This window comes from Artemia franciscana, chromosome 9, assembly GCF_032884065.1.
Source record: "Artemia franciscana chromosome 9, ASM3288406v1, whole genome shotgun sequence".
In the NCBI taxonomy this organism is placed as follows: Eukaryota; Metazoa; Arthropoda; class Branchiopoda; order Anostraca; family Artemiidae; genus Artemia; species Artemia franciscana.
Window position 1 is genome coordinate 3669650 of NC_088871.1, and position 27882 is coordinate 3697531.

General features: G+C 35.4%; 1 protein-coding gene across 1 annotated transcript in view; it reads right to left on the reverse strand.

The window, feature by feature from the left end:
* Positions 1-27668, reverse strand: part of LOC136030902 (G kinase-anchoring protein 1-like) — a 42899-nt gene extending 15231 nt beyond the window's left edge. Inside the window, exons 1-6 of the mRNA XM_065709994.1 lie at positions 27557-27668; positions 22063-22201; positions 11531-11641; positions 9498-9674; positions 4938-5078; positions 1973-2138 (exon numbers count right to left, since the gene is read on the reverse strand). Coding sequence (XP_065566066.1) covers positions 1973-2138; positions 4938-5078; positions 9498-9674; positions 11531-11641; positions 22063-22201; positions 27557-27579 — 757 coding nt within the window. The 5' untranslated portion in view covers positions 27580-27668. The remainder of the gene's footprint in view (positions 1-1972; positions 2139-4937; positions 5079-9497; positions 9675-11530; positions 11642-22062; positions 22202-27556) is intronic.
* Between the last annotated feature and the right edge of the window lie 214 nt (positions 27669-27882).

The window sequence follows — 27882 nt, forward strand, 5'->3', positions numbered from 1 at the left end:
TTCATGTATCTAGGACTTGTTCTTATTTCCCCCCCCCCCCAAGTTTCATCCCGATCCCTCCACTCTAAGTGATTTCCAAGTTTTAGGTTCCCCCTCCCAACTCCCCCCCAATGTCACCCGATCTGGTCGGGATTTAAAATAAGAGCTCTGAGACACGATATCCTTCTAAATATCAAATTTCATTGAGATCCGGTCACCCGTTCGTAAGTTAAAAATACCTCACTTTTTAATTTTTCAGAATTCCCCCCCCCCCCCAACTACCCCACAGAGAGCGGATCCGCTCCAGTTATGTCAATCATGTATCTAGGACTTGTGCTTATTTTTCCCACCAAGTTTCATCCCGATCCCTCCACTCTAAGTGTTTTCCAAGATTTTAGGTTTCCCCCTCCCAACTCCCCTCCCCAATATCAGCAGATCCGGTCGGGATTTAAAATAAAAGCTCTGAGACGCGATATCCTTCCAAATATCAAATTTCATTAAGATCTGATCAACCGTTCGTAAGTTAAAAATACTTCAATTTTTCAATTTTTCCGAATTAACGCGCCCCTACTCCCCCCCCCCCAGATGGTCAAATCGGGAAAAAGACTATTTCTAATTTAATCTGGTCTGGTCCCTCATACGCCTGCCAAATTTCATCGTCCTAGCTTACCTGGAAGTGCCCAAAGTAGCAAAACCGGGACCGACAGACCGGCAGAATTTGCGATTGCTTTATGTCACTTGCGTTTTTATATAAAAGATAATTATTTAATAGTTTGGAAAAGTTACCACCGTAACAGATTAGAAATCTTAGAAAAAGCTGACTACATTTCTTGACAGAAGTCCAACCTATGAAAATTAATGATTAATGATTACTGGAAAATATTAGAGCATTCTTCAAACCAGCCAGTGAAGGTCTCACGAAAGAAATTGGGATCCCAAAAATCCGTTCGAAGAGGATAAAGCTCGTATATCCTAGGACTCGTTCACTACTTGGCTGTTCTTCAGACTAAAGGGTTGTCTACCCATGAAGCAATGTATTTTATAACAAAACGCCAAAGAAGTAAAGTTGTAATTACAAAATGGAGAAACCATTTGAGCTTATGTGGTACAAGCGCGGTAACTGAGAACAATAAGAAGGTTTATCAGAAATGGGAGAGGGGTGGGATGAGAGGGCACACTCTCATTCTTGTATAGTGTAAATGGTTTTTCTTTGTGTTTTAATGTCGAACTTCAGTTTTACTCTTTTCTTAGAGTAGAATTTTTGATTTATATTCTTTTTCAATACCATATCTAGGAGTGTCCTAAATATGAGGGGGCTACTAGCTGCTCAACCCCAAGGTATTATACTAACTTAAAAATTTTGTTATTGGTAAGTCAAAATAGTTATCGAACAATTTGAATGTACTGATAAATATTATTTTTCAAGTTAAATATGCCTTCTTGGCTATAAAGTTCAGCTCAGTTTCACTAGTGCCCCTTAACGGACAAAATTAAATTGTTTGCCATAATATATTCATTGTTTTATTCAGCATTGAAATGTAGGAGGTTTGGGCTTTGTTAAACTCTTTTTTACAAGACCGATCGAGAGCCCCTAGGCGGCTTTCGCTAGCGGCTATCGCTAGCCTAGGTTTAGCTTTTGATTACTTTTTTTTAATTGTTGAATTTAATGGAAATAAAAATCTATATACAAATTAATTAAATAATTCTGAAGCATCAAAACCAACGATTGAATATAGAGTGAATATAAATAATGGAAAATTCCTATTTAGTATCTTTAAATTCAGACGAAGTAATGGAAATAATAAAAAATACGAACAAAAAATATAATTATATATACATATATATATATATATATATATATATATATATATATATATATATATATATATATATATATATATATATATATATATATATAATTATAAATATGTATATGTAAGTTAAAAAATAAAAACAAAGTATTCAGTTTGGGGAATCCAAAAATGGAACTTACTTTCTGACTGGCCTAGGATAGTGCAAAGCTTTTTAATTTTTGATTTCGAGCTGGTTAATTCTTCCTTTAAGCGTACTACTTCTCCTTTCAAAAGCTTAACCTCCTCATCACGTAACCTAACCTCCTCTTCCAAGTGAGCAATGCGAGCAGTGCCGGCGATCAATGGCTAAAAAAAGAAATTCTGCTAAATCATTGGCATGAACATATTATGAAAAATGCGATTATGTAGACAAGACGTAGCAGGAGTAGCAGCAGTAATAGTAGTGGCAGTAGTAGTAGTAGTAACCAGCAGATATTTCCTTTTTGGTCAAATAGTTACCCCCTTCATCAGTTTTTGAAACTACAAATTTAACACGCTCAGTCATTCCTGAGGTATGCCGTTTGATGACCTCTATTCAGATAAAGTGTTTTGATTTAGTCCAATATTTCCGTCAACATTCTCTGAATGGTTCACCTGAATATTCTTCGTCTTTTTGGATACTAAAGGTAAAACGTTCCTACCTATTTCAATAACAAATACTATCTGCTAACATTTGGCAAACTACATGGCTTTCATTCCTTGCCCCGAGGGTATGAAGCTTTGACATCCCGAGAAACATAACTAATGAGTTTCAAATATGCTGAACAAAATAGCTATTTCAAATTTTGATTCGATGTGTTACGCCTTGATTGTACGTTACTTTCGGTCAAAACTTTTTTTTTCTTTAAGGATAAATAACAAGTTAAAAAAAAATCAGAACTAAATAAAAAGAAAAAATACAACCCTCGTAAATTACTCTCAAATGATTCTTTAATTCAAAATAGTGTTTCAACAACAATTACCCGACAATAATTATTATTGCTTCAAAAACTACCATTATCATGACGTACAGACGTCTCGTATATTTACAATGCCATTGCAAAAATGAAGAGATAGTTATTCTGTTAAAAAAGGGAGACCCGTCACTGCTTGCCATGCACCAAGTGATTTTCCTTGTTGCTCAAGATGGGGATTGTAATTCTCCTGAAAGGGGTTTTTGGCTATGATGGTGCTGTTTTTCATTTCGATCCCATTTCGTTTGTAAGGGGATTCACGCTATTTGTCAAAATTCATATAAATTTGTTTTCACAACGTACTTTTATTATCAAGATTAGTTGAAATATAAATTACCATTTTTGAATTAGCTTCAAATAGCGATTCTCCTTCTCTCAAAACCTTTTCCTCTCTCAAAATTTTGGAATTTTTGTTTACTATGAGTTCGTTCTTTACTATGTTGCGACGATTGCCGCAACATAGTCGTGCCTATTGTCAAATAGAAAAGAAAAATCAAAGGGTGCACAATCACTTTCCAGATAAACCTTCTTAAATATTTTAACAGATTTTAACTTTTAATATTTTAAGATCAAATGGTTATTTAATATTTTAAATAGGGTGAGCTAAGTCATTGAAATTTTTTCCAGAGATTTTCAGGATTTGATGTTTGAGCTGGATCCTGGAAGTTTCAATCACCTGACTCTGCTATTTAAAGAAAATATCTATTTCAGTGGAAAATTATTTTCAGGGGGAGGGACAAAACGTAAAAAAAAAAACTCATTTTATGCCTTTACTGTTAGTTTTCTGTAGAAGCCTATTCAGACAAATCTTGAGCGGAGGGGGGGGGGGGTATACTACCGTGAGAATAATTTACAATATTGCTAATCAAACGACAAAAACTTTTCAGTTACTTGAAAAACCTGACAATTTTTTAGTGATCTAGTAGCAATTCTGGATCAACTAAAGACCACAATAATGAACCTTCGTGTTAGGTAGAAGCCTCCTCCCTTCTCCAGGTAGACAGCTATATCTCTGTTGAGCTACTCATTGTTACTTTAGGGAATAATACATTTTGCTTTTTAGGAGAAAAATCTGAAGTAGAACTCAACATTCAAGTACTTTAATTTTGATCCAGTTCTTAGCAAGATATAGGCTTAGAGAAAAAGTTGTAGCCTATTGCATCACCGTAAAGCATGGTAGCTTATAGTAAGAATAAGAATGTGAGTAAGTACTTTAGATCCCAAATAGTAACATTTCAATCCAATTTTTGGTGTTCATCTATTTACCTAATCCATCCTTCCTTACTTTCAGTTTTATCAAGCGTCAAGTAATCTAAAACGTGATTTCTGAAACAAGCCTCAACGTCAAGAAAGGCTAGAAATCACATTATCTAATGATTTCTAGCCTTTCTAATGATTGAAAATATGAGGTGTTATGGGGGGTATCCACCCTCCGATCACTCTGAGTCTTAAAAAGGTTACTATAACTATTGATTACGAATCCAATGAGCCCCCTCCAAAGGCTATACGATCACCCTTTCTATATGTACCTTATATACCCCCAGGGCATAATTTACCTTGCCCTAAGGGCTGTGGGTGGGGGGGGGGGGGCATCCTCAAAGACGTAATTTCTGGATCTATCAATTGTGTAGAACAAAATGGCTCTAATGTGTTGTGATTTCTAGATTCAGTTTCAACACAATATAGAACTAATTTTTTCAATCTTCTTTGAATATTCGGCCTATATTGAAAGGACATTCTCAAAAGGTCATAGAGCACAAGGCTCTATGAGCTATTTTACTTACGAGTGACATCTTGCAGATAATTTCCTAAATTGACATTTATGTGATTGTAACTGAAACCGTACATCTCATTTATTGATTATCCAAGATAGAGAAGAGAGAGAGAGAGGGGAGAGAGAGAGAGAGAGAGAGAGAGAGAGAGAGAGAGAGAGAGAGAGAGAGAGAGAGAGAGAGAGAGAGAGAGAGAAAATGAGAGAGGGTAGGAGTGAGAGAGAGGGGTAGAAAAGGAGAGAGACAAAAAGAGAGAGAGAGAGAAAAAAAATGAGAGAGGGTAGGAGTGAGAGAGAGGGGTAGAAAAGGAGAGACAAAAAGAGAGATAGAGGAAGAAGAGGAATAAAAACATAAAGAGGGAAAAGAGTACAAAAACTGACCTCATCTAAAACTTCTTTGACTCGCGTAGCTTCTTTTTTAACTATATTTTTTGCCTCTTGGTGTACTCTTTCGAAAAGATCATCGATTTCAGGAGAACCATTTGTTTTAGGAATAGGATCAGATGGTACAGTGCTCTCTACCTAAAAGGCGCAAGAAGTAAGATCATTCGGAAACTCTGAAACTATAATTTGCATACATCGGTCTACACCGAAAGACTGCTCAGTCTGCAACAGAGTCAAAAGCAAAAAGAAAAGCACATCTTGGCTTACTTAAAGAGAAGTGAAAATTGCAAATCATGAGCAATGTTCTTAGTGGTCTTCAGCCGAAAATATAGGAATAATAGGATTTTAGCCAAAATATAGGCATTTTATAGGAGTGCATTAGAATATAGGAATTTATTGGAATTTATAGGAGGGTCCGAACGCTGTAATTAGTTAATTTTTAATTTGTTAATTAGTCGTCCATCATTTCAAAACCGAAATAAACAATTATAGACTTTTTCAAAAAGATACAGTTGGTTGATAGCAGACATTAGTTGGTTGATACAAACCTCAGTTGAAATGAGAAGCAATTTAAAATACTTAAGGGGGTGAAGTTGTGATAAAGCTTCATCTATGAGCGGCCAGTTTCAAGGTTGTGCAACTATAGTCTGTGAAATATTTCCCCATGCAGTCTATGTTCACTATGCAAGTCACTCCTTAAGCTTAGCCCTCTGTCAATTATACAAATACGTGTTATGAGAAATTGTCTCGGAACTTTGAAAGAATTAGAATTTCCCCTAAAACACTTTGCAATTTTCAAACAAACTGTTCACGAAAATAATCTTATTGCTTTGCAATTTTCAAACAAACTGTTCACGAAAATAACCTTATTGTAAAAAAGATAAAATTGAGCACATTTTGCGAGACTAGAGGGATGGGGCAGTTAAAAGCAATCATTTTGTTTAAAGAAATGTTCATTATTATCTGTAAGGCTATGAGGGAAATTCAAGAACATCCTGGTTCAGCTTCTGAATCTTCAAGCAAAGCTTATTCTTTACAATCTGCTACTGAGAGAAGCAGTCATGCTGTAGCTATGGTTACTGTCAGTAAAGCTTTTAGTCTGCCACACAATTTATCGACGTTTTTGCAATCGGAAACTATAAATATCGTATATTTTCTCAAACACACAGAGGACCTTATGAGCAAGATAGAAACATGAGAGAGGGAGCAGTGAAGCAACGTTTCACCCTCTTTTTACTGTAGGGACTGAACTCACTCAAGGTGCTTAAATCAGCATTAGAATGCCCAGAGGAGCTCCTATACAAACTTATAGGGATAACTAAGCAACAGCGTAAAAGGATCCTGAAACGTATTACCGACTTTCTATTGTAATCCCATTTATCAACTACTCTGCAGCAGCTGTCTCAGCGAATCCTTAGTCACAGAAAGTCACTACAATACCTACTTCCTCAGCACTGTATTTCGATTGATGAAGATCAACAAAGCATATATCAGATACTCTGACCAATTTTTGGTATCATGACGTAGACAGCTATAGGGGAAGGTTGCACGCTAAGTTAGCTCTGTTGAGGAGAATGTGGATATTGTTAGGAAACGTGGCACCAAAATATTTCATACGTGCTTAAAAGAATGTGATAGGAAGATTGTCCCTACTCTACATCAATTTTTGACTGTAACGATTCCCGTCACTACGGCTACGTGCGAGCTTTCTTTTTTACCCTGAGAAGAGTTGAATCTTATACCAGGAGTGCCTTTTGTCAGGAACGGCTAAGTGGATTGGCCTTATTATCCATACATAGGGATGTTCTAGTCAATGCAGAAGACGTTTTGGATAAACTAGCCCACAAAAAAAGGCGGTTTTATTTTATTTTATAATTACATATTTACAAAGTTGTCTCAATAAAGGATACTACTACTACTACTACTAACAACTCACCGCAGCACCAAGCCGCCTAAAGCCAACACTGCTACCCACACTCCTCCTCCATCCCAATCTCTTCAAAGCCTCTCTTTTTGAACTCTCCCAGAAAGTTCCCATTTCCTTTAAATCTTTCTTTATGACGTCCTCCCACACAAGACAAGGACAACCTGCTTTGTTTGGCCAAGACTGTTGGCCGAAAAGGACAATCTTCGGCAATCTGTCTCTTTCATTACAGCCCTAGAAAGCGGGATTGAACCACATTCCAATTACAAGTACTTATATTTACGCTTTTACGCTTATACCTTTTACACTTTTTACGCTTATATTTACGCTTATACCTTAGCCCCCCTCCCCCATAATTCATTCTCCTGGGTGGGAAATGGGCTTGACGAGCTTCAGCTTTCCCAAGCTAAGATTGGGACCCCGAAGCGAGAAAAGAAGGGATAATCTTATCCAGACAGAGGAAGCCCGCTCAGAGAAGTGAAAAAAGTATTTTTCTGAGCTACTTAACCCTTCCAAAGTCTCCTCTGACCTACCTGATGCTTGAATACATCGGTTGGGCCAGATAGATCTACAGCCACCAACGCTAAATGATGTTCTTCGAGCGCTTAGAAATATACAGAACAAAAATCCCTATGGAAAGGATGGCACCCCTGTCGAAATATAAAACTATTCCCCGACTCTCATATGTCGACTCAAAAACCTGTTTCTTGAGATGTGGGCAACGAAAGATTGGGAGCTCTCAGTGCTGACACCAGTCTACAAAAAGGCGATAAGACGGTCCAACTACTCTGATATATCACTGATACATCATACATTGAAGATTTTTGTATAATAGTTCTCAACCCCTTCAAAGACCACCGAGAAAAGCTTGTAAAAAAAAGGTAAAGGATACGGCATTAGACTTTACAGTCCCTACCGGCGGTGCTGATCTCCGTTTCTTGGCCCTTCAGCCAGGAAGTGCAATGGGGGGTTGGGGGCCAACCATCCTGTGCTTTCGCACACCCTTCCTGTTTACCTTCCCCAGATTTCTCCAGGTACCCATTTAGAGCTGGGTCGACTCTGGCTAAGCTTAAAGAGTCACGCCACCGACCCCTGTCCCAAACTAAACTATTGGGTACACCGGGATTCGAACCCGCGCCCTCTCAGACAAAGGCTTACAAGACCGGAATAAATAGATTTCAGGCGTGGTAGACGCTGCAAAAAAGTTTATTTTTACACTCCATTTGATTTACAACAGTGTGAACGTTCCCATATGTCATTTATCATAACCCTTATTGACTATGCGTTCGATTTCCATATCAGAGCCAAGCTTTGGAAGAGCATGGCAGAAACGGCATCATGACAGAGCTGATTGGAATACTTAAAATGGTCTACCAGTCCACAGCTACGCGAGTCCGAATTCCTGACGTTGAATCATTTCAATTAACGATGAATCAGGAGTTAAACAAGGGTTTTTCTTTTCCCCAGTCCTACTTAGCTCTATCATTGACTGGACAACAACCAAATCACTTTTTATTTATGAAGGATTCCTAATGGCACTGAAAAAAAAACATATACAAAAATCTTGACAGTTTCTCTCTTTTTAAGCATTGATCAGGCAATGCCTTTATATTGTATATATTCACTCGTTTTCCCTTTTTTTTTATGTTTTAATGACCTTTCATGGTCAGCAAACCCAAAACAATTGATAAAAACCAACACCCAAAGGAGCCAGAGATCAAACTAGATGGCAAAGTCGTCTGTACTATAGAAGAGCTGCGCTAACCCCGACATTATCTTAACTCGAATAGAGGTGTAGAGATTGAGATGGCAGCACGAAAAGTAAAAGCATAGGTGTATGATATCAGTAAAAAATTAAGATGGACATATATGATGCAACCGTTGGATATATTTGTCTATATGACTGTGAAACTCGGCCTCTAAAGGCCGAAAAAAAATTGTCAACCTAGAAGCATTCGGCAACCGTTGTATCAAAAACAATCAACATTCCTGCTGATGACCTTACATATCAGGCGCTGATATTCGACGGCGCAGTACCCAGAAAGATCTCCTCTCGGTAATCGTAAAAATTGACTGCTGAAATTGCTTGGTCACTAAAAAAACTAACCTACACCGTATCCTGCGATCTCCTTCCAAAATCAAAAAGGCAGACTTAGCGGCTAGAAGAAGAACCCCTGGACGATATTCAAGAACGGTCTATGTTCTTAGGGTAGTTTCCGCTAACATGGGCGTCGCTGGGAGAAGGATTGGCTGAAGATCGCAGAAGAAGCTGGTACTAACAGATTGTGTTGGAAAAAGCCTGTCAAGCCCGTCATCTATTGGTACCGAGCAGAATGGATCTTATGCTGATTCCCACCGAAAATAAATATTACCTTCCGCCTTAAAATGCGACAATAACTGCAAATTGTATCCTCTATATGCTGATAATAAGCAAAAAAAGTTATTGTTTTAGTTCTTCCTACACCTATATTACAGAAATTGATCAAATTGTTTTACTACCAGGCGTTTTAGAACCCAAATAATAAAAATTATTAATTATCATTATTGACAGACGGCTTCTCGAGCAAATCCATTGTAACCAGTTTAACATGCACTATCGCACTTTTATATAAAGAGCCCAGGAGAAAATTTACCTGCGAGCCTGGAGCAGATTGAAACTCCCCAATTGTCATTTTAGCAGGTTTCTTCTTCTTCTTATTTTCCTTTTTCCCTTCACTGGTGTCTTCCGACCTCGTCTTATCTTCTTCAAAGGCAATTTTAGAGGCTAATAGCGCTTGCTCCAACTGACTCTTATATGACTCCTCTACGAACTAGAAAAAAAAGAATAGTCCATTTTAGTTCAAGAATGTATACAGGTAGAGAAAGCTTGAAGGCCAATGAACAAAATTTTGAGATCTATATGAATTTCACCACTATTTAGTGTGTTTTCATAAGATTTGCCTTCAAATACCCCCCCCCCCCATCCAAACAAACAGCCTATGCCAGGAAGTATATAAACAGCTAAATATATACATACAAGGGATATTTGAATGCTAGGATTGTTACAGCTAAATGTTAAACACATATCCCAAAACCATATTTTTTGTAAAAATAATTTTATAAAATAAAGGACCTAGTTATTCCACGACAAATTCAAATGAATTCTCACGTGCGTCTAAGGTCATTTAATAAACAACTTGAAGAGTAAAAATCAAACTTGTATGCCTGGATCCCACAATACTACTACTACTACTAGCAACTCACCGCAGCTCCAAGCCGCCTGAGGCCCCAGCCATGGATAAACTGCTTTCCGTTTAGCCCTAGACGGTTAGCCAAAAAGGACAATCTTCGGCAATATGTGATCGCTCATTCACAGAACGTGCCTTATTGGAAACTATTCATGTCATAATAGTTTGGGTTAAATACGGTACCTTCGGGCAATGTGATTTTATTACAAACTAAATGCCGAATCTATCGCTCGAGTCCATCCTTTTACCTTTTCAAGGACGGATATACCAAAAGGTCAAGCAGGAAATTAACCTAGGGCAAGAAATACTTGGGCCCACGACACCAATTTTTTATACTATATAACAGGCACGTCAAACTCGTTCATTTTGAAGGGCTGTATTACGCATAAAAAAATCCTTATAACAAACTGTACATGAAGATTGACTAGTGCTAATAGTAACCAAAACCTTAAAAATGGAACTTTGACAAAAATACATACATTCGTATAAGCATCAGCTTTTTCATAGTGACTGTAAAAATTTTCAATTTATTAAATTAAAATCACTCAAAGGCCACTGGCCGGAGAAAACGTGCCTAATTGTAGGAAAGGGAGACCACGCCCCATCCAGGGGAGCGACCAAACTTCAAATTTAGCATATCATAATAGTTTGCGACAGAGGTTCCAAACCCCAATCTACAAAAAGATTTCAAAGTCCAGCATATCCCTATTAACAAGGGAATCCAACGGAACACTGCTGTAGCTATATATTCTGTGCTGCACTTTTTGCACTTTTAGGCATGGATAGCACTCATGTTTGCTCTTATTTTCTTGTTTTCTTTGTTCTTGTTTTTTTTTTCTTTATCATTTAAAAAGAAACCCTCTACAGAATTTGTAAATATACTTTTGATGTTAACGGTGTTGCCACAAAATTTCAAATTATTAAACGAAAAGTTGCTGATTCAACTGAGCAACAAAATAAATCACCGAAAAATGTTCAATCCATTGTGCAAAATTCAAGACTTAGTAAATGAAACATTTCAAAATACGATACCTGTGGATTCAAAAATGTATAACCTAGACGCAAAGTAACATAGTTATCAGTTATCAGCATCTTTTAACAAATACCACTATAATAGCCAGTTGGAGAAACTTTTAGAAATTAGTAATGTTGACCTGTGCACAATGTAAAACAATAATTGTAAAAAAAAAATAAACAACTCACAAAAATCACAGCTCAAAAAATGTATACAACTGACAAAAAAAAGACTGGTATTTCCGCTGAGAATAAATTAATTACACTTGAGATTTTTCGGTACTTCTGAGTACAATAAATATTGTTAAGATGTTCACAACTGCCAATTTCTCCTGCAACAAACTGGAATTAGGACAACGAAACGAATTCTATAAATACATCAGTTACAAATATTGATGCTAAAAGAACAGGGGGGGGAATGTTACCTCTTCATCTTTTTTCTTCCAATCTTCAAATCCATTCTCACCAACTGGCTGAAGATTTTGTTGTTTTTTTGCAGGTTTTGACTTTTTTCCACCAAAGGCCAAGGCAACTAGCTAAAAGAAAGTAATTTATATCAATTAATTACTTATTAATTTATTCATTTAATTACTAATTAAATATGAATTAAAGTCGAAGATAAATTATGTCAGTTGATGGGTTAATTTATTATGCGAACTAAACCCCACAACATCACCCCGTAATACTTTGCTGTAGAAAGGCAGCAGTGCGAAAAAAACATAGATTAGAAAGACAAGAAGCCAAAAGGTTGTCCTTTTTCCATATTCCAAGTTGCACCTCATGACTGACCTCAGTTGGGGCATGGGTAAAGAATAGATAAGGCATGGGCATCAGCTACGGTAAACAATATATACAGGTAAAGGCCATGATCCACAATTATGACACTCGATCTTCTGGAAAGATTAATATTCCATTGGTTGTTGCGACACGGTCGACGTTTTCTGTGCTTCATAGAGGGATTAGAAGTTGGAATAATCTAGACCAGAGTTTAAAAAATAATAGTGATTTTTTTTTTTTCAAGAAAGAAATAAAAGAAATCCTGTTTACTAAGTATGAATTTTAGTTCTTTTGTTCTAGCTTTTTTTCTTTGGGGGGGGGGGGGGGGGAAATAAATAATTGAGTAACTTGTTTTGGCCTCTAGGGGTATGATTTTATTTGTGTTGTTGAATTTGTTTGTTTTAAGGCTTGTGGTGCCGATTAGGTCGTACTATTGGTTTTATATTTTTTTTTTCTTTGTCCTGTATTATTTTCTAATGTAGTTTTGCTACCCCCTCGGACAAGTTTTTTAATTCTCGGGGTGGCTGCTATTGCTGTTTTTGTTTAATAATAAATATTTTCTCTCTATAAGAAAAAGAAAAAGAAAAAAGAAACCTGACTTAGAGGCAGACTAAAAGGAAATTGTATATCATTTGCATTAATAAAGTGATAGACAGATTGGTTACCGACAAAAAAAGAGTAAATCTGTGGGTATTAGGAAGATCATTGACAAACTAGAGAAATGAGAAAGATGGATTCTTCAAATCCATTTTCATCCGCTGGCAGAGGTTCTGTTTGTTTTTTTCTCATGTTTTGACTATTTTCCGCCAAAGACTAAGTTAACAGACAAAGACTAAAGTGTCGCTGGCTATTTGGTTTGGAACTTGGGTCAATAGCGTGACTCTGTCAGCTCAGCCTGAATCAACCCAGTCTAAATGGAGTACCTGGAGAAATCTGGAGAAGGTAAACAGGAAGGGTGTGCAAAAGCACAGGACTTGCCCAGCCTCCCCCCTCCCACTGCGTTTCCTGGCTCAAGAGTCACGAAACAGAGATCAGCACCATTGGTAGGGACTGTAAATTCCGATGCCGTATTCTTTACTCTTTTTTACTAAGAGCACTTCATATGAAAGCCGTTTATATCAAAATATGAACTGAAAACTCCGAGATAATTTTTAGCAATCGAATAATTAGTTTATCATATATGCTATATATACAACCTGAAGATATGTTTTGTCATAATTTAAATGCAAGTATTATTCAGTTTCTTCTTTTGATATATCTTGTAATGGTCTTCTTGTTTCCACTGACAAGAAGAAAGATCAGCAACAAAAATGGAGTAAATCTAAGTGCCTTGAAATATGCATATGAATGAATATAAAGTGATTCTAGATTAGATTAAATAAAAAAAACGAGTTTTTTTAACTGAAAGTAAGGAGCGACATTAAAACTTAAAACGCACAGAAATTACTCCGTATATGAAAGAGGCTGCTTCCTCATCAACGCCCCGCTCTTTACGCTAAAGTTTTTTACTGTTTTAGAAAGAAGAATTGAGAGAAAGAGTCAAACTTTAGCGTAAAGAGCGGGGCGTTGATGAGGAAGCAGCCTCTTTCATATACGAAGTAATTTCTGTGAGTTTTAAGTTTTAATGTCGCTCCTTACTTTCAGTTAAAAAAACTCGTTTTTTTTATTTAATTTCTGAACGTTTTTGAATCAATGCATGTTTTGATTTTGGCTCTCCGCAGAGGAATAATCAAAACGAAATTTGCATATTTTTTTGGGGGGGGGGGCTAAATGGCTTTCTCATAATTTTGATCGAATGATTTTGAGAAAAAAAGAGGGGGGGCGAAGCCTAGTTGCCCTCCGATTTTTTGGTTAATTAAAAAGGCAACTAGAACTTTTAATTTTTTACGAATCTTTTTATTGGTAAAAGATTTACGTAACTTATAAATTAGCTTACGTAAAGAACTTTTGTATTCTCATGTTTTTATTACATATATGAGGGGATTCGCCCCATCGTCAGTACCTCGCTCTTTACACTAAAGCTTAAATTTTATCCCAATTCATTAAGAATGACCCCCTGAATCACAAAAGCCGTAGAATAAGTAGTTGAAATTACCGAAAATACTTTAGCGTAAAGAGCGAGGTATTAGAAGGAGGCGAGCCCCTCATATGGGTAATAATTTCTGTTTGTTTTAAGTTTTATTGCTGTTCCTTACTTCCAGCTGAAAAAGCTTTTTCACTTTTATTTTTTAATTGTTTTTTTTTTTAAATAATGCTAGTAAATCCTGCTCTCCCTTCATGGAAATTTTCTTCTCCCATTACAGATTCTCGAAGGAAAGTTCCCCCAGCATATCCCCCTCTTCTCAACCCCTCCCCCAAACCAAAAAAATCCTCCTGAAAACGCCTGTATACTTCCCAATAACCATTACTATATGTAAGCACAGGTCAAAGTTTGTAACTTGTTGCCCCTCCCACGGGGACTGTGGGGGAGTAAGTCGTTCCCAAAGACATAGTTATAAGGTTTTTCGACTACGCTGAATAAAATGGCTATCTCAGAATTTTGATCCGTTGACTTTGGGAAAATAATTAGCGTGGGAGGGGGCCTAGGTGCCCTCCAATTTTTTTGGTCACTTAAAAAGGGCACTAGAACTTTTCATTTCCGTTAGAATGAGCCCTCTTGCAACATTCTAGGACAACTGGGTCGATACGATCACCCCTGGGAAAAAAACAAAAAAAAAAAAACAAAAAAACAAAAAAACAAATAAACACGCATCCGTGATCTGCCTTCTGGCAAAAAATGCAAAATTCCACATTTTTGTAGATAGGAGCTCGAAACTTCTACAATAGGGTTCTCTGATACGCTGAATCTGATGGCGTGATTTTCGTTAAGATTCTATGACTTTTAGGGGGCGTTTCCCCCTATTTTCTAAAATAACGCAAATTTTCTCAGGCTCGTAACTTTTGATGGGTAAGACTAAACTTGATGAAACTTATATATTTAAAACCAGCATTGAAATGCGATTCTTTTGATATAGCTATTGGTATCAAAATTCCATTTTTTAGAGTTTTGGTTACTATTGAGCCGGGTCGCTCCTTACTACAGTTCGTTACCACGAACTGTTTGATACCAGTTTGGTTACTGAATAACTTGTTTCCAGAATAGAATTTCTTGCTTTTTCACGAATTTTTAAGAGCAGTTTCAGAGAAGAAAAAAAAAGTTACTTCCATGCAATTGTCCATTAAGGCTAAATTAAACAATAATATAGAATCCACAGGATGATCGAAATGGGTTCGAACTTTCTGCGAAAACCAAGATTCTTACATATATTCGCTTATATCAAATTAACATAGGGCTTAAACATGGATATAGGTCAATAATACCTTAAAGTCGGACATAACAACCGTTTATGTCTATTAGACCTAATGACAGATATTGGTCAATAATACAATATGTATAATAATAAATTGGTCAATAATACAATATATAATAATACAATATGGATATTGGTCAATAATACCTTAAAATCGTAGATAACTTCGAAGACCACACTGCCTTTCCATGACGAAAGTAAAACAGTTCAAAACAGGGATGAAACCTTTTTATTGACAGTGAATAAATATAAAATTATTTAACTGGATATTCCGAACACATATGCAGTGTTCATCATCAGCAGTAAAACTCTGTTGATGAAACTCTGCATAAAACTCTGATCATCAGAGTTTTACTGCTGATGATGAACACTGCATATGTGTTCGGAATATCCAGTTAAATAATTTTTTATCCATTCACTGTCAATAAAAAGGTTTCATCCCTATTTTGAACTGTTTTACTTTTACCTTAAATCGGACATAACAACCGTTTATGTCTATTAGACGTAATGACAGATATTAGTCAATAATACAATATGTATAATAATAAATTGGTCAATATACAATATATAATAATACAATATGGATATTGGTCAATAATACCTTAAAATCGGACATAACAACTGTTTTTGTCTATTAGACCTAATGACAGAGGGATTTCTGGTAAACAAAGGGAGAAACCTGCGATACATACGAAAAAATCAAAATTATTCTACGACAGCGTTTAGAGTAACATAATTAGTATTAAATTATAGTAACTGAGGGTCAGAAATTGTCATATTGTCAATATAAAGAACTAGTGATTCATGTTTTGTGAAGTCATTGTGTACTCATAAAATTTTTTCAGTGCCTTTTTGTAAGGAATAATTTTTCCTTTCTTTCCGTTCTTCTTTTGGCGTACGGCAATGTAGTACCTTTTTTTGGGGGGTGGGGGTAAATTCATTCATTCAATAATACCCTCTTAAACATGTTTACTAGCTGAGATTTCTACCATACATAAAAAATTTATACTTTTTCGGATGCGGCCCAATGATCTGCGTAGCGCAGGTAACGACCTCCTGATTCTCTGTCTTCGGCCGGGAATGCAATGCGTGGTTGGGGGCAAATCATCCGATGCTTCCCGTGATCCCCCCCAGATTTCTCTAGGTACCAATTTAAAACTGGTTCGACTCTTGGCTGAGCGTACAGAGTTACACCACTGACCCCCATTCCAAACCAAATAACCAGTGACACCAAGACTTGAACCCCCGTCCTCAAAGATAGAGGATTTCAAGCCCAGCGCACTAACCACTCGGCTAGGAATGTTCAAACCATGTATGCAAGAATATTTTTCAAGTAGCTAACTAGCACAAAATTGTGTAAAAAAGAAGAAATATGACTAAATAAGCTTTAGGAAAGGAACCCAAAAATACAACATTTAACATTTTTTAACATTCTAACGCATTTTTAAAAACTACGAGGGGGCGACCCCCCCCCACCCGAAAGTTCCTGCCTTTGTACCTGGATCATGCCTCTGTAAAAGACAAAAAATTTACATCCAAACTTGTCAGTTTAATTGGGCTTTAATTTTTATAGCAAAGATTAATGCAAAACAGACACAAATTAATTCTTTTGAATTAATTTGCTCAAAAAATGTCAAATGGAACAACATGTATGAAATCATCAGCAATATGGAGCTAAAAAATATTTGGTTGAAATGCAACATAAGTTTCCGAGAATTATACATGAAATCAAAAATTAAAGTAAAAACAATCTATTAAACAAAAGACTAGCATACGTTTAGCATTTGCTTTACATTACTCTAGAATTTTTTTTCAAGGTTTTTTAGGTTTTTTTTTATAGCTTTTCCAGGTTCAGGACAAGGGTCTACTTCGTCCAAATTATCGGGAAATATTCCTGGCAGCTAGGTGATAAAATTCAAATAAAATATAAATTTCTCTATATATATTTTATATATATTATATATATTTATTTATATATATTTTATTTTCTCTAATAAAGAATTAATTTCTAATTTTTTTAAGAATTAATTTCTTTTTCTTTAAAAGAATTTAATTTCTCTAATAATATTTCTTTTATTTTCTCTAAAATTTAATTTTATTTTCTTTTAATTTCTCTATTATATAAATTTTCTCTATTATATATTTTATTTATATAAAATATAAATATAATTTATAAAATATAAATTTCTCTGCCGAAAGCTCGCAAAACTATCGTATTGGCATTTTGACAGACAAATTCAGACGTTTTAAACTAAACATGTTAGGAGTCTCAGAAACTCATCTCTCAGGACTAATAAAAACGGGTGGGTGGGGAGGCATTTTCCCCCCATAATAATTTGGAAATTTTATCATTTATTATGTAAGTCTAAAATGATAGTTAGTGAAAAACTGGCATTGCCAGGTTCATTTTTCTGTCTATACATAAAATTGCTAGGTTAAGAGGTATATTTTAAATTAACTTTTATCAAATTTCTGTCGATATGACGAAAATTACGGACACAGAGGTTTTGTTTAAAGTTTGATAGGGTAAAGTAAGTCTACAAAAACAGATACGCGCCATCTACACCGGCCGCCAAGAATTCGCTAGAACGACTACAAAAGGTGACAACTACACTTTTTGTAACAAGTGTGTGTAAACGCTGTCGAAACGATGATTTTTCATTCCTGGATTAAGCGTGTATTGTAAGTTCAGATTCTTCTTCTTCTTCATAAAAACGCACCTGGAATCCTGAACGGGCTCCTTTCGGCTTCCAACTGCACATTTTCACATTCATAAAACACACAAAACATTACACATACACTGCAAATAGTACATAATACAACATACATAATACATTTCATAACATAATAGATATTATTTGATTGACTTTTGAGACGTCCAGCAATTTAAGGCCTACAGGCCAGCTGGTGCCAATACGACTCTTCCTGGTCGCTCTAGCTATCTTCTGCACAAGGTAACAATAGACTTAATCATCACGTTATTTTGTGTAATTTTTTGTGTAATACATACGTTATTTGTGTAATTTTTTGTGTAATACATACGTTATTTTTGCGTAATACATACATATCTGTCGTTTTTAAATATCACAGGATATATGTTATAATATTATATTACAGTATATTTTAGGAATCTGTAATAAATATTTAGACTTAACCCGTATTCTTTCTTTTGCTTTAATGTTACCTACTGATATTAATGTTATTTATTAATTTGAATGCAATTTTCAATGAAAAAGCTAACATGAATATTCTTTTCTGTTTAAACAATGGCCCACTGATATTATTCTTATTTATTTATTTGAATGTATTATGCAAAGGGAAACCAAGAAAAATACATTTTAAAAAGTTACTCTTAGGGGCATAAGCTCCTAATTAACAAATAGACAATTGAAAAGTAAAAATCTTTCTTTACTGTCTAAACTGTAAGCAAGTCCTTTAGGTTAACCAAAGCCAACAATAACTCCATATGTTTTAATGTAAATAAATAACACATCATAAACATATAAACATATCAGTTTATAAAAGTTCAGATAAAACGTCAGTACTTGTGGGTAATTGTTAGTTCTAGCGGTGGATTGTACTATAGGTAATTGGTACAGTCAACCCCCTAGTGAATAAATTTAATAAGAAAATTGAATAGCATTTAAATAAAATAGACATAGTAAGTGAGTGGTTCTAAAATTATAGATTGGGTAAATGTATGGTTCTAAATTTAGTATGGTAATAAACTTCATCAGAAAGAGTCAAAGTGCATTCAAAATTCATAAGCAACTAAATCACATGATGCATGGAGCTATTGGAATAGCAGGTGGCTCAACTATGAGATTGAGCCTCCTGCTGGGCACATAGTCTGGGAAAAGCAGAGGGGGGAAAGGCACTGAAAACATTAGTGGCGAAGCTGACATAAAAAAGCCGAAAACATGCGAAATCCACCTTAACCAGCCCAAAAGCTAGTCAATACTAATCGTCAAAAAGAATTGTCCACTGATGAATCGTCACAAAAAGAATCATCACAAAAGAATTTTCCACTGATATTATTGTTATTTATTTATTTCAGTACTTGTGGATAATTCTTAGTTCTGGTGGTGGCTTGTAGTATAGGTTAATTGGTACAGTGAGCCCCCTAGCAAATATTATTTCAATAAACTACATAGTAAGTGAGTGGTTCTAAATTTAATAGATTGGGTAAATTTATGGTTCTAAATTTAGTATGGTAATAAACTTAATCAGAAAGGGTCAAAGCGCATTCAAATTCACAAGCAGCTGATTGACATGATGCATAGAGCTGTTGGAATAGCACGTGGCTCAACTACGAGATTGAGCCTCCTGTGCTGGGCGCAAAGTTTGTGGAGAGCAGAGGGGGGACAGGCACTGAAAACATAGGTGGCAAAGCTGGCAGAGAAAAGCCAAAAATATGCAAAATCCACCTTAACCAGCCCAAAAGCTAGTCAATACTAATCTACAGTTATCTGCAGCAACTCATCACTGACAGCTTTATGAAAAGCCAAGCACCAGTACCTGACTTTATGTTTGTTTGATTTGTGTGTATTGTTTATTACGTGGTGAATGTTTTTGAAATTAATTGAGTATCCTCTTTGCTAAATAGTATTTTTTTTTTCTTTGTTACCGATAGAAGAAAAATGTGTTATTAAGACTTACAGAAGGCCCATGTCACTTTTGATTTATATCATTTGGTACCCCCAGACCCTTGATGCAGATCCTCTCTTGCCTGCCCCTGCACATCAAAATCTGAAATTACACCCATACACCCATGTTGGTATGAAGTAGCTTAGGTAAACATCCTAGCTAAGGTAAATTTGCTATAGGGAAGAAAAATAGCAATCATAGAAGACTACTGCACATTTGGAGGTACAATAATCTAGTTATAAACAATACAGTTTTTGGTCATAAAATGGTCCATGAGTTCACATGGTATTCATAAGAGGGCCAATCCTATTGATTATGTTCATACAAACTGAAGACTAGCAGGATTAATACAGGACACTAGGGCAAGCTAAAGTGCTGTTTTTGACATTAAAAGTAAAAATCAGCATCTAACAGTCTCTAGAGTCAATTCAAAGCTGGAATAAAAAGGAGTTACTACTTCCCAGGTAGTTAAGATATTGATAGACATCAGGATGAGAATTCAAAAAGAACTTTCCAAGAACAGTTAGATATGAAATTCGGAGGATTAGAATGTCACAATGTAGAAGATGGGTGGAATATTTTTGAAAGATAGTTGGCAAAGTAGCAGAAATTATCTTGGAAAGAAAAGTTAGGATCTTATCTATGGACATTAGCAAGAATACTTTAAGGTTGTGAGAAGAGAGAAATTCCACGAAGTTTTTTGGTGACAGATCCGACAAGAAAAAGAGGAAGGCCTCAAGGACATCAAAGTTCAAATTAAGGAGATACAAAAGGAATGTCATGGACAAAATTGCCAAGGATCTTGAAAATGTAACAAGTGAGGATTATTGAACAAACAGTACTTAGAAACAATAGAGAAACTTTCTGAAGATAGAATTCAGCTATTCTGAATTCTAATCTGTCTTTGGGTTTTAATCGTAATATGTTTAAGGCATCTACTGATATCTTAAAGAAGAGAGATCTTGTTTAGTGATTATTCAAGAATGAAGAAGTCAATTTAAAAGGAGATCATTTATGTATAGATTTTGATTGTTCAGAAGAGAGTGGGAGTGAGTAGGAAGAGCTGTATTGGTACCAGCCGGCCTAGTGGCCTTAAACGACTGGGGAAAAGTAGCTAAGGTACCTGAACTTCCCACAATCTGTAATAGTGTATTATTGTATATAATAGTGTGCATTCATTGTTTGCTGACTGGAGGAGAATAGTGCTTTTAATAGCTAGTATGTCCAATGAAGGAGTCAAAGAGGTGAAAGGACTTGATGATAGTCCATATACCTCTCTAAAATTTCTAGAACTGGAAGATAGTGAAACCGTCTTGAGAAAATTTCTCTATTGTTTCTAAGTTGTGTTTGTTTGATATGGAAAGGCAGCGTAGTTTTCGTCGCTATTTATGTCCAGCATTATAGTAATTCATTATACTGGCTCATTAAGAAATAGAGAGGAAATAGTCTCCCTGGACTTGTCCCAATTAAATATTGGTCTCAGTTAGTGGTACAAAAAAGTGCTAAAGGGACATTGGAAAACATCCTGAGAATGTTTTAAACCTTGACAATGTTGTAAGAAATCATTAAAAAAAAAAAAAAAAAAAAAGAAAACAGGGAGGTTTATTTTGGAGGGAGGAGTTACATATGGTTCTAGAAGGAGTGAAAAATAATAAGGCCTCAGCAGCTAATAGCATGCTAAATAATTTTTGAAGTATGCTTATGGTGAAGCAAGCTTTAATTGATAAAGTTAACTACTACATATATACTAAAAAAGTTTTCTTTAGTCTTTACAATATATATTTTGAATCTTAGAAAATGTGTGCAAAACTGGTAAATTGGCTGCAAGAGGTTCTTTATCCTTGAAAAACATTTTCTGTACTTGCACTTCCTGTTTAATCCAAACCTCCTCTGCACTTCCTGTCTGAAGGACCTGCACTTAGGCCTGATTTGAGAAAGTTTTCAGAAGAATTTCTAGGGGATGGGAAGGGTAGAAATTGCAAAAAAGCAGATTTTTGTGACTAATTAACTTTATTTTTTCTAAAAGTGATCATTTGAGCAAACTTTTGAGAAGCAGGATCTTTCAGACCAGTCTTGGAAAAGGGAGGTTCTACTTTAACCCCCTGGTCTTCAGAAATGTTGTTAGACATTTATGTTCACCATTAATATAGTTAGAAAAGAAAACACAACTTAAAATGCCATACCTCAGCCTTTTCACGCTTTTTCTGTTCAGCAGTAGATTTCTTCTTGCTTCCTTGGTTTGTCTTGCTTGTTGTCTTCTTTGCTTGTCTATCCTGATTAGCATTCTCCTCATCACTACTCTCCAGAGCAAGAGCTGAAAACCTAGCAAGAAATTTTTAATTATTACTTAAAGTATGTACTGTATGTGAAACATCATAAGAATATACCAAAAGATCTGAACTAAAACAAATGCATAAATCTCAGGTTAGTAAATGTGTTCCATACATTTTGCAGTCATTTTAACAAAGTAATCACCTAGTTTTGCTATTTTTACCACTGCACTTTTCTACTGTGAAAAGACAAAAAAAGGAACTGGCTATATTTGGCATTATGAGCAGCATCTGATGAGATACAATGGCAAAACAACCCACCAGACTTTGCATATATCCTAGGATTATACCTGACACAGTTAAGAGAATGGGGCTGGAGCAAAACAGAGAAAGCAGCAATGTGGTATTTTTATTTTGACAGGAGCAAAGAATGGAGAATCTAATGGTATACTTCTGCTTTTTGCATCTTATCAGTTGGTACACTTCTTTTCTTCCTATTTCTGCTTTAGTCCTATAATAAAACTTGACTGACCTGTTTATACCTGTCTTAACTTTATAAACTTAGCCTTGTTTAACATGTCTTAACAATATTTTCCCTTAATTTTGGTTTCAATATGACTCTAGGGTTTGACTATAAGTTTTGAATGCAGTTCTAGTAATTTTGAAGAGAAGCAATCTAATCACAATAAAAGTAATTAGCACAACTGGAAAGAAAATCACATCTTGGTATTAAGGACACAAAAAATTTTATCTTTTCACTATACTGAACAAAATGGCTATCTCATAACTTTGGTCAGATAATTTTGGAAAAAGGCATGGGAGGGGGCCCAGTGCCATACAATCCTTTTGGTCACTTAAAAGAGCATTTAGAACTTTTAATTTCTGTTCAAATGAGCCCTCTCCTGATATTCTAGGACCACCGGGTTGATACAATCACCCAACAAATAAACATACATCCATGATCTTTCTTCTGTCAAAAAAAAAAAAAATACACTTTTTTGCAGACAGGAGCTTGAAACCTCTACAGTAGGGTTTCCTGATACACTGAATCTTACAGTATGATTCTTGTTAAGATTCTGTGACTTTTAAGGGGTGTTTCTCCCTTTTTGTAAGTAAGGCAAATTTTCTCAGGCTTGTAACCTTTGGTTGGTAAGACTAAACTTAGTAGAACTTATATATTTGAAATCAGCATAAAAATCTTATTCTTTTTATATATCTATTGGTATCAAGATTCTGTTTTTTAGAGTTTTGATCACTATTGAGCCAGAATGCTACTTACTTACAGTTTGTTACTGCAAACTCTTTAATTTTTTTCTGCAATTCAATTGTAATCATTTAAATAGACTGGTTTTCACCAGGTCAAGAACAAGATACTTAGTGCTACCCTAGGCCACCATCTAGGACCATCAGGGATGAGGGCTGCATTGTCAGAAAAGCAACCATGATATTCTGAAAGAGCTCAAATGATTCCATTTTTATTTCATTAACATGTTTCTTCAGAAGTGGTCAGTCAATAAATGTTTACCAAAGTTTCACTTTTATAATACTGCAGCCTACAAAGCTATTTTAATTTTTCTGGAAAGCATTGAGGTCAAGGATGGAATGGGGGGGGGGGGCAGATTTTGAAGATTTTTTGGCACCACCTCCTCTCTCCCCTAAATTTTGGAAAACCCCTTTTTGGCATTAATCTACAGTTTGGCCTACTAAAAAGGAAATGCTATAAAATTCTGAAAACAATTTTGATAAATCTTACAATACTTACTTAGATATTAATGTACAATTAACCCTGTTGAGAATAAAACATTTTAAGAAAACCCTTGCATACTTAATTCTTATGCAATTGTTGCAGCTGTAGGTGTAACCTAGTAAAGAACAATCCTCCAGCCATAGTAACCAAAATTAAAAAATTGTTTAAAAATTAATGCTAAAAAATACTCAACTAAAAGAAATCCTTTAGTGGTAGCTGTTATTCACTTTTCACTCAACATTAATTTGAAGTCTTGAAATTTTTGTTTTGGAATTTAGAAAAAAAAGAAAAAGACATGCCTGAAACCTCTTGAAAATGGCCTCAAATTTCAAAGTACACTACTGGAACTGCCATGTTTGTGATCCATTTATTAGACATTTACAGCCCCTTGATAAAAACCAAACAGCCAGTAGAATCACTATGTCTCCATTTTTTGTCCTTATATATGCATAGGTAGTGTTACCTTAAATTGCAGTTAGGAGCTATCTAAGGATTTCTCCTTGTAGAGCTCCAGAATGATGACTTGAGTTGTTTTCAAAGTTCTTTAGTGACCAGGTGCTGTTGTATGATCAGCAGCAACCCAACTGAGTTTAAACTCTCTTGGGCACCAATCAGCCCCCAGCCTTCATTTGACAACATCTGCAGATTCAGCACTAACTGTTTCTTTAGACAGTTTGCTCTAACTGTTGACAATTTGTGATGAAAAAAAAATTGAGCACTGACTCTAAAATGGTAGAATACTTGACAAGTTTTAGGTGATGACCTCTAGTTCTTGCAATGGGACCAACAATAGGGAATAATGCAGGGGGGATATTGGCCCTCATTAACTTATAGGCTAAAATGGTATCTACTCTATTTCTCCTGTAAACAAGTATATGGAGATTCAGCTTTGATAGTCTTGCTGGGTGGGAAAGCTCCCACATGCAAGATATCACTTTGGGTACACATCTTCAAGAACTTTTATGTATTTTTTAAAATATGGGGAGGCTAGAGATATTCCAACTTCAATCTTATGATGTACAAGTTCTTTATGTAGAAGACTGATGACTTAGGTGAACAAGCAGAAAGAGTATGCTTAGTCTGTCCCATAGTTGAACTAGCATCCACAGCAGACCTCTTAGCATGACTGCTGAATTTTAATTCATTGTCAATAGTGACACTAAGTCTTACTCATTACTTACAGAGGAGAGTGAGTGGCCTAAGAAAAATAAATGATGAGGATTCAGTTTGTCAAAGTGAATGATATGACACTTGGCAACATTGAATTAAAGAAGTCAAGCCTCAGCCCAGTGACTAAGCAGTCAAAGATTATTTTGTAGAGGGGCATGATCTTCAGTATTAGATTCCTATACTTATGTAGTGCCTCATGGCATATTGATCTGGGCATAGACTCTGAAGTTTGAGTTCAAGTCTTTTACTTAAACATTTTTTGGGAAAAGGCATCAAAGAAAGCAGGGCATAGGAAGCCTACTTTATACAGAAGTAAAGCACTCTCTATGATCAATAAAAACAACAACTGTGAAAAAAGCATGTAGTTTCAAGTTACAAAGTTATCAAAGTTAGGCTACAAAGAAGAATAATGTAATCTTACAGAAAAAGAAAAGCAAATGCTTGCTGAAGTTTTCCTAGCAAGCAAAGAACAGAGGCTCTTAAAAAGTCATTAGGCTACAATGGAAAAAAGTTCTGTTTAATTACTAAAGTAAAACTTAAGACTTAAAATTAACATTGAGTGTAAAGTGAATAAGTTACCACTCCTGGACCTCTTCTAGTTGAGAACTTTGTTACACTAATTTTTTGAACTTTTGGGTAAAATTCTAGTTAATTGACTTCTTGCTATCTCAGAAAGGGTCTAGGTTAGGAAAATGAAACTTTCAGAGATGAATCTACAGACTAAAGTATGTCCCAGGAGGATATTTTGAAGCAACTACCTCCACTCCTTCTCCCTCTAGAGGGCCCTAACCTTTGATGACCTTTAAAAATATGTCTGTTATAAAAATGAAACCTTGCAAAATAGATCTTCTGCTTAATTGAAGTACAACAAAATTGTTTTCAGCTTCATAACTTAGCTCAATTCCATTTTATATGGTTTTTAAGATATGCAAATACATTTCCTAAATTTTGAAAAAAAAACATTAATATGGCTTAAATTCTACTCAAATAACAGGAATTGCATTTTCAGAACTAAAGGCAGAGAAAAAGCAACTAGTAACTGGAAATTAAGGTAAAATGTTGTTTTGTCAAAATTTCAATAGGTATAGACCTGTCATGTAGGCAAATTTCAGGGCCCTCTAGAGGGAGAAGGAGTGGAGGTGGGTGCTTTAAAATACCTTCCTGGGACATACTTTTGCCTGTAGACCCATCCCTGAAAGTTTCATTTTCCTAACCTAAATCCTTTCTGAGATAGCAAGAATTCAATTAACAGTAAAATTCTAGTTAATTGACTTCTTGCTATCTCAGAAAGGGTTTAGGTTAGGAAAATGAAACTTTCAGGGATGAATCTACAGACTAAAGTATATCCGGGAAGGTCTTTTGAAGCAACTACCTCTACTCAGTCTCCCTCTAGAGGACCCTGACCTTTGATGACCTTTAAAAATATGTGTGTTATAAAAGTGAAACTGTACAAAATAGACCTTCTGCTTAATTGGAGTACAACAAAATTGTTTTCAACTTCATTTGCTCAATTCCATTTTATAAGGTTCTAAAGATATGCAAATACATTTCCTAAATTTTGAAAAAAAAGCTATTGATATGGCTCAAAGTTCTACTCAAATAACAGGAATTGCATTTTCAGAACTATAGGCAGAGAAAAAGCAACTAGTAACTGAAAATTAAGGTAAAATGTTGTTTTGTCAAAATTTCAATAGGTATAGACCTGTCATTTAGGCAAATTTCAGGGCCCTCTAGAGGGAGAAGGACTGGAGGTGGGTACTTTAAAATACCTTCCCGGGACATACTTTAGCCTGTAGACCTATGCCTGAAAGTTTCATTTTCCTAACCTAAACCCTTTCCAAGATAGCAAGAAGTCAATGAGCTAGAATTTTACCCAATTAACTAGAATTTTACCCAAGATTGTTATTTACCACTGCAACAATGAAATAAGGATTAGGTTTGCAAGGATTTGACATCAATGGCTGCTTGGGTGAAGTTATTAGTCTAATAAGACAGAGCTGGGAAAGATATTGAATCTCTTGGAAGACATATTCAAAAAAAAGTGAATAAGAAAAAGTATGGCAGAATAAGTGACTCCAGGGGCAAAGTATGTCAATTCTTTTAGTCCATCATTATTAAGAAGACATGGACACTGTAGCCTTGAAATCATTCAGTAGTCTTCAGGAAGTCTGTAAAGTGAAATGCTTTTAGAAACAATATAGGCCCATGTACAAGCATTGCTCAAAGTTGTTTTTGGGATTTGATCATGTTTTTGGTATTTTTATTGAAAAAACACACAAAATAGCCTCCTGCTCTGGAGAGTTTAAAAAATTTTATATAGCTCCCTACATTCTTATGAATTAGCATCCCTAGTGAAAAAACCTAGGCCAACTTCAAAAGACCTTCCCAGGACATAGTTTAAGCTCTGGAAACATTCATATCACACTTTTAGGCTACTTTTGAAAGCAGCAGAGAGTCTATCATCTAGATTTTTAAATTTAGTCAATATACCTTGACAAACTAGCCTTGGACATTTTAATATCTAATTCGCAAAAATGACCAAAATATAGAAAAAGGTTTGTTCTAGTTCAAATGTTTTGAATTGTATGTGAATATCAGGAATAGAAAAACTATAAGATAAAGTACAGATACACGGATTTAAAATAGAAATTCTTGGAAGGTATTTTTCGTAACTTTTAGAAATAATCCAATCAAATGTTGTTCATATTTACTTACTTTCAGTAAAGACAACGTACCAATGCTGTCAATTTTTCGCTTAATGAATGTATTCCTTGAGCATCCAAAAATCTGTCATTTTTAGCTAAAATGTGTCCATC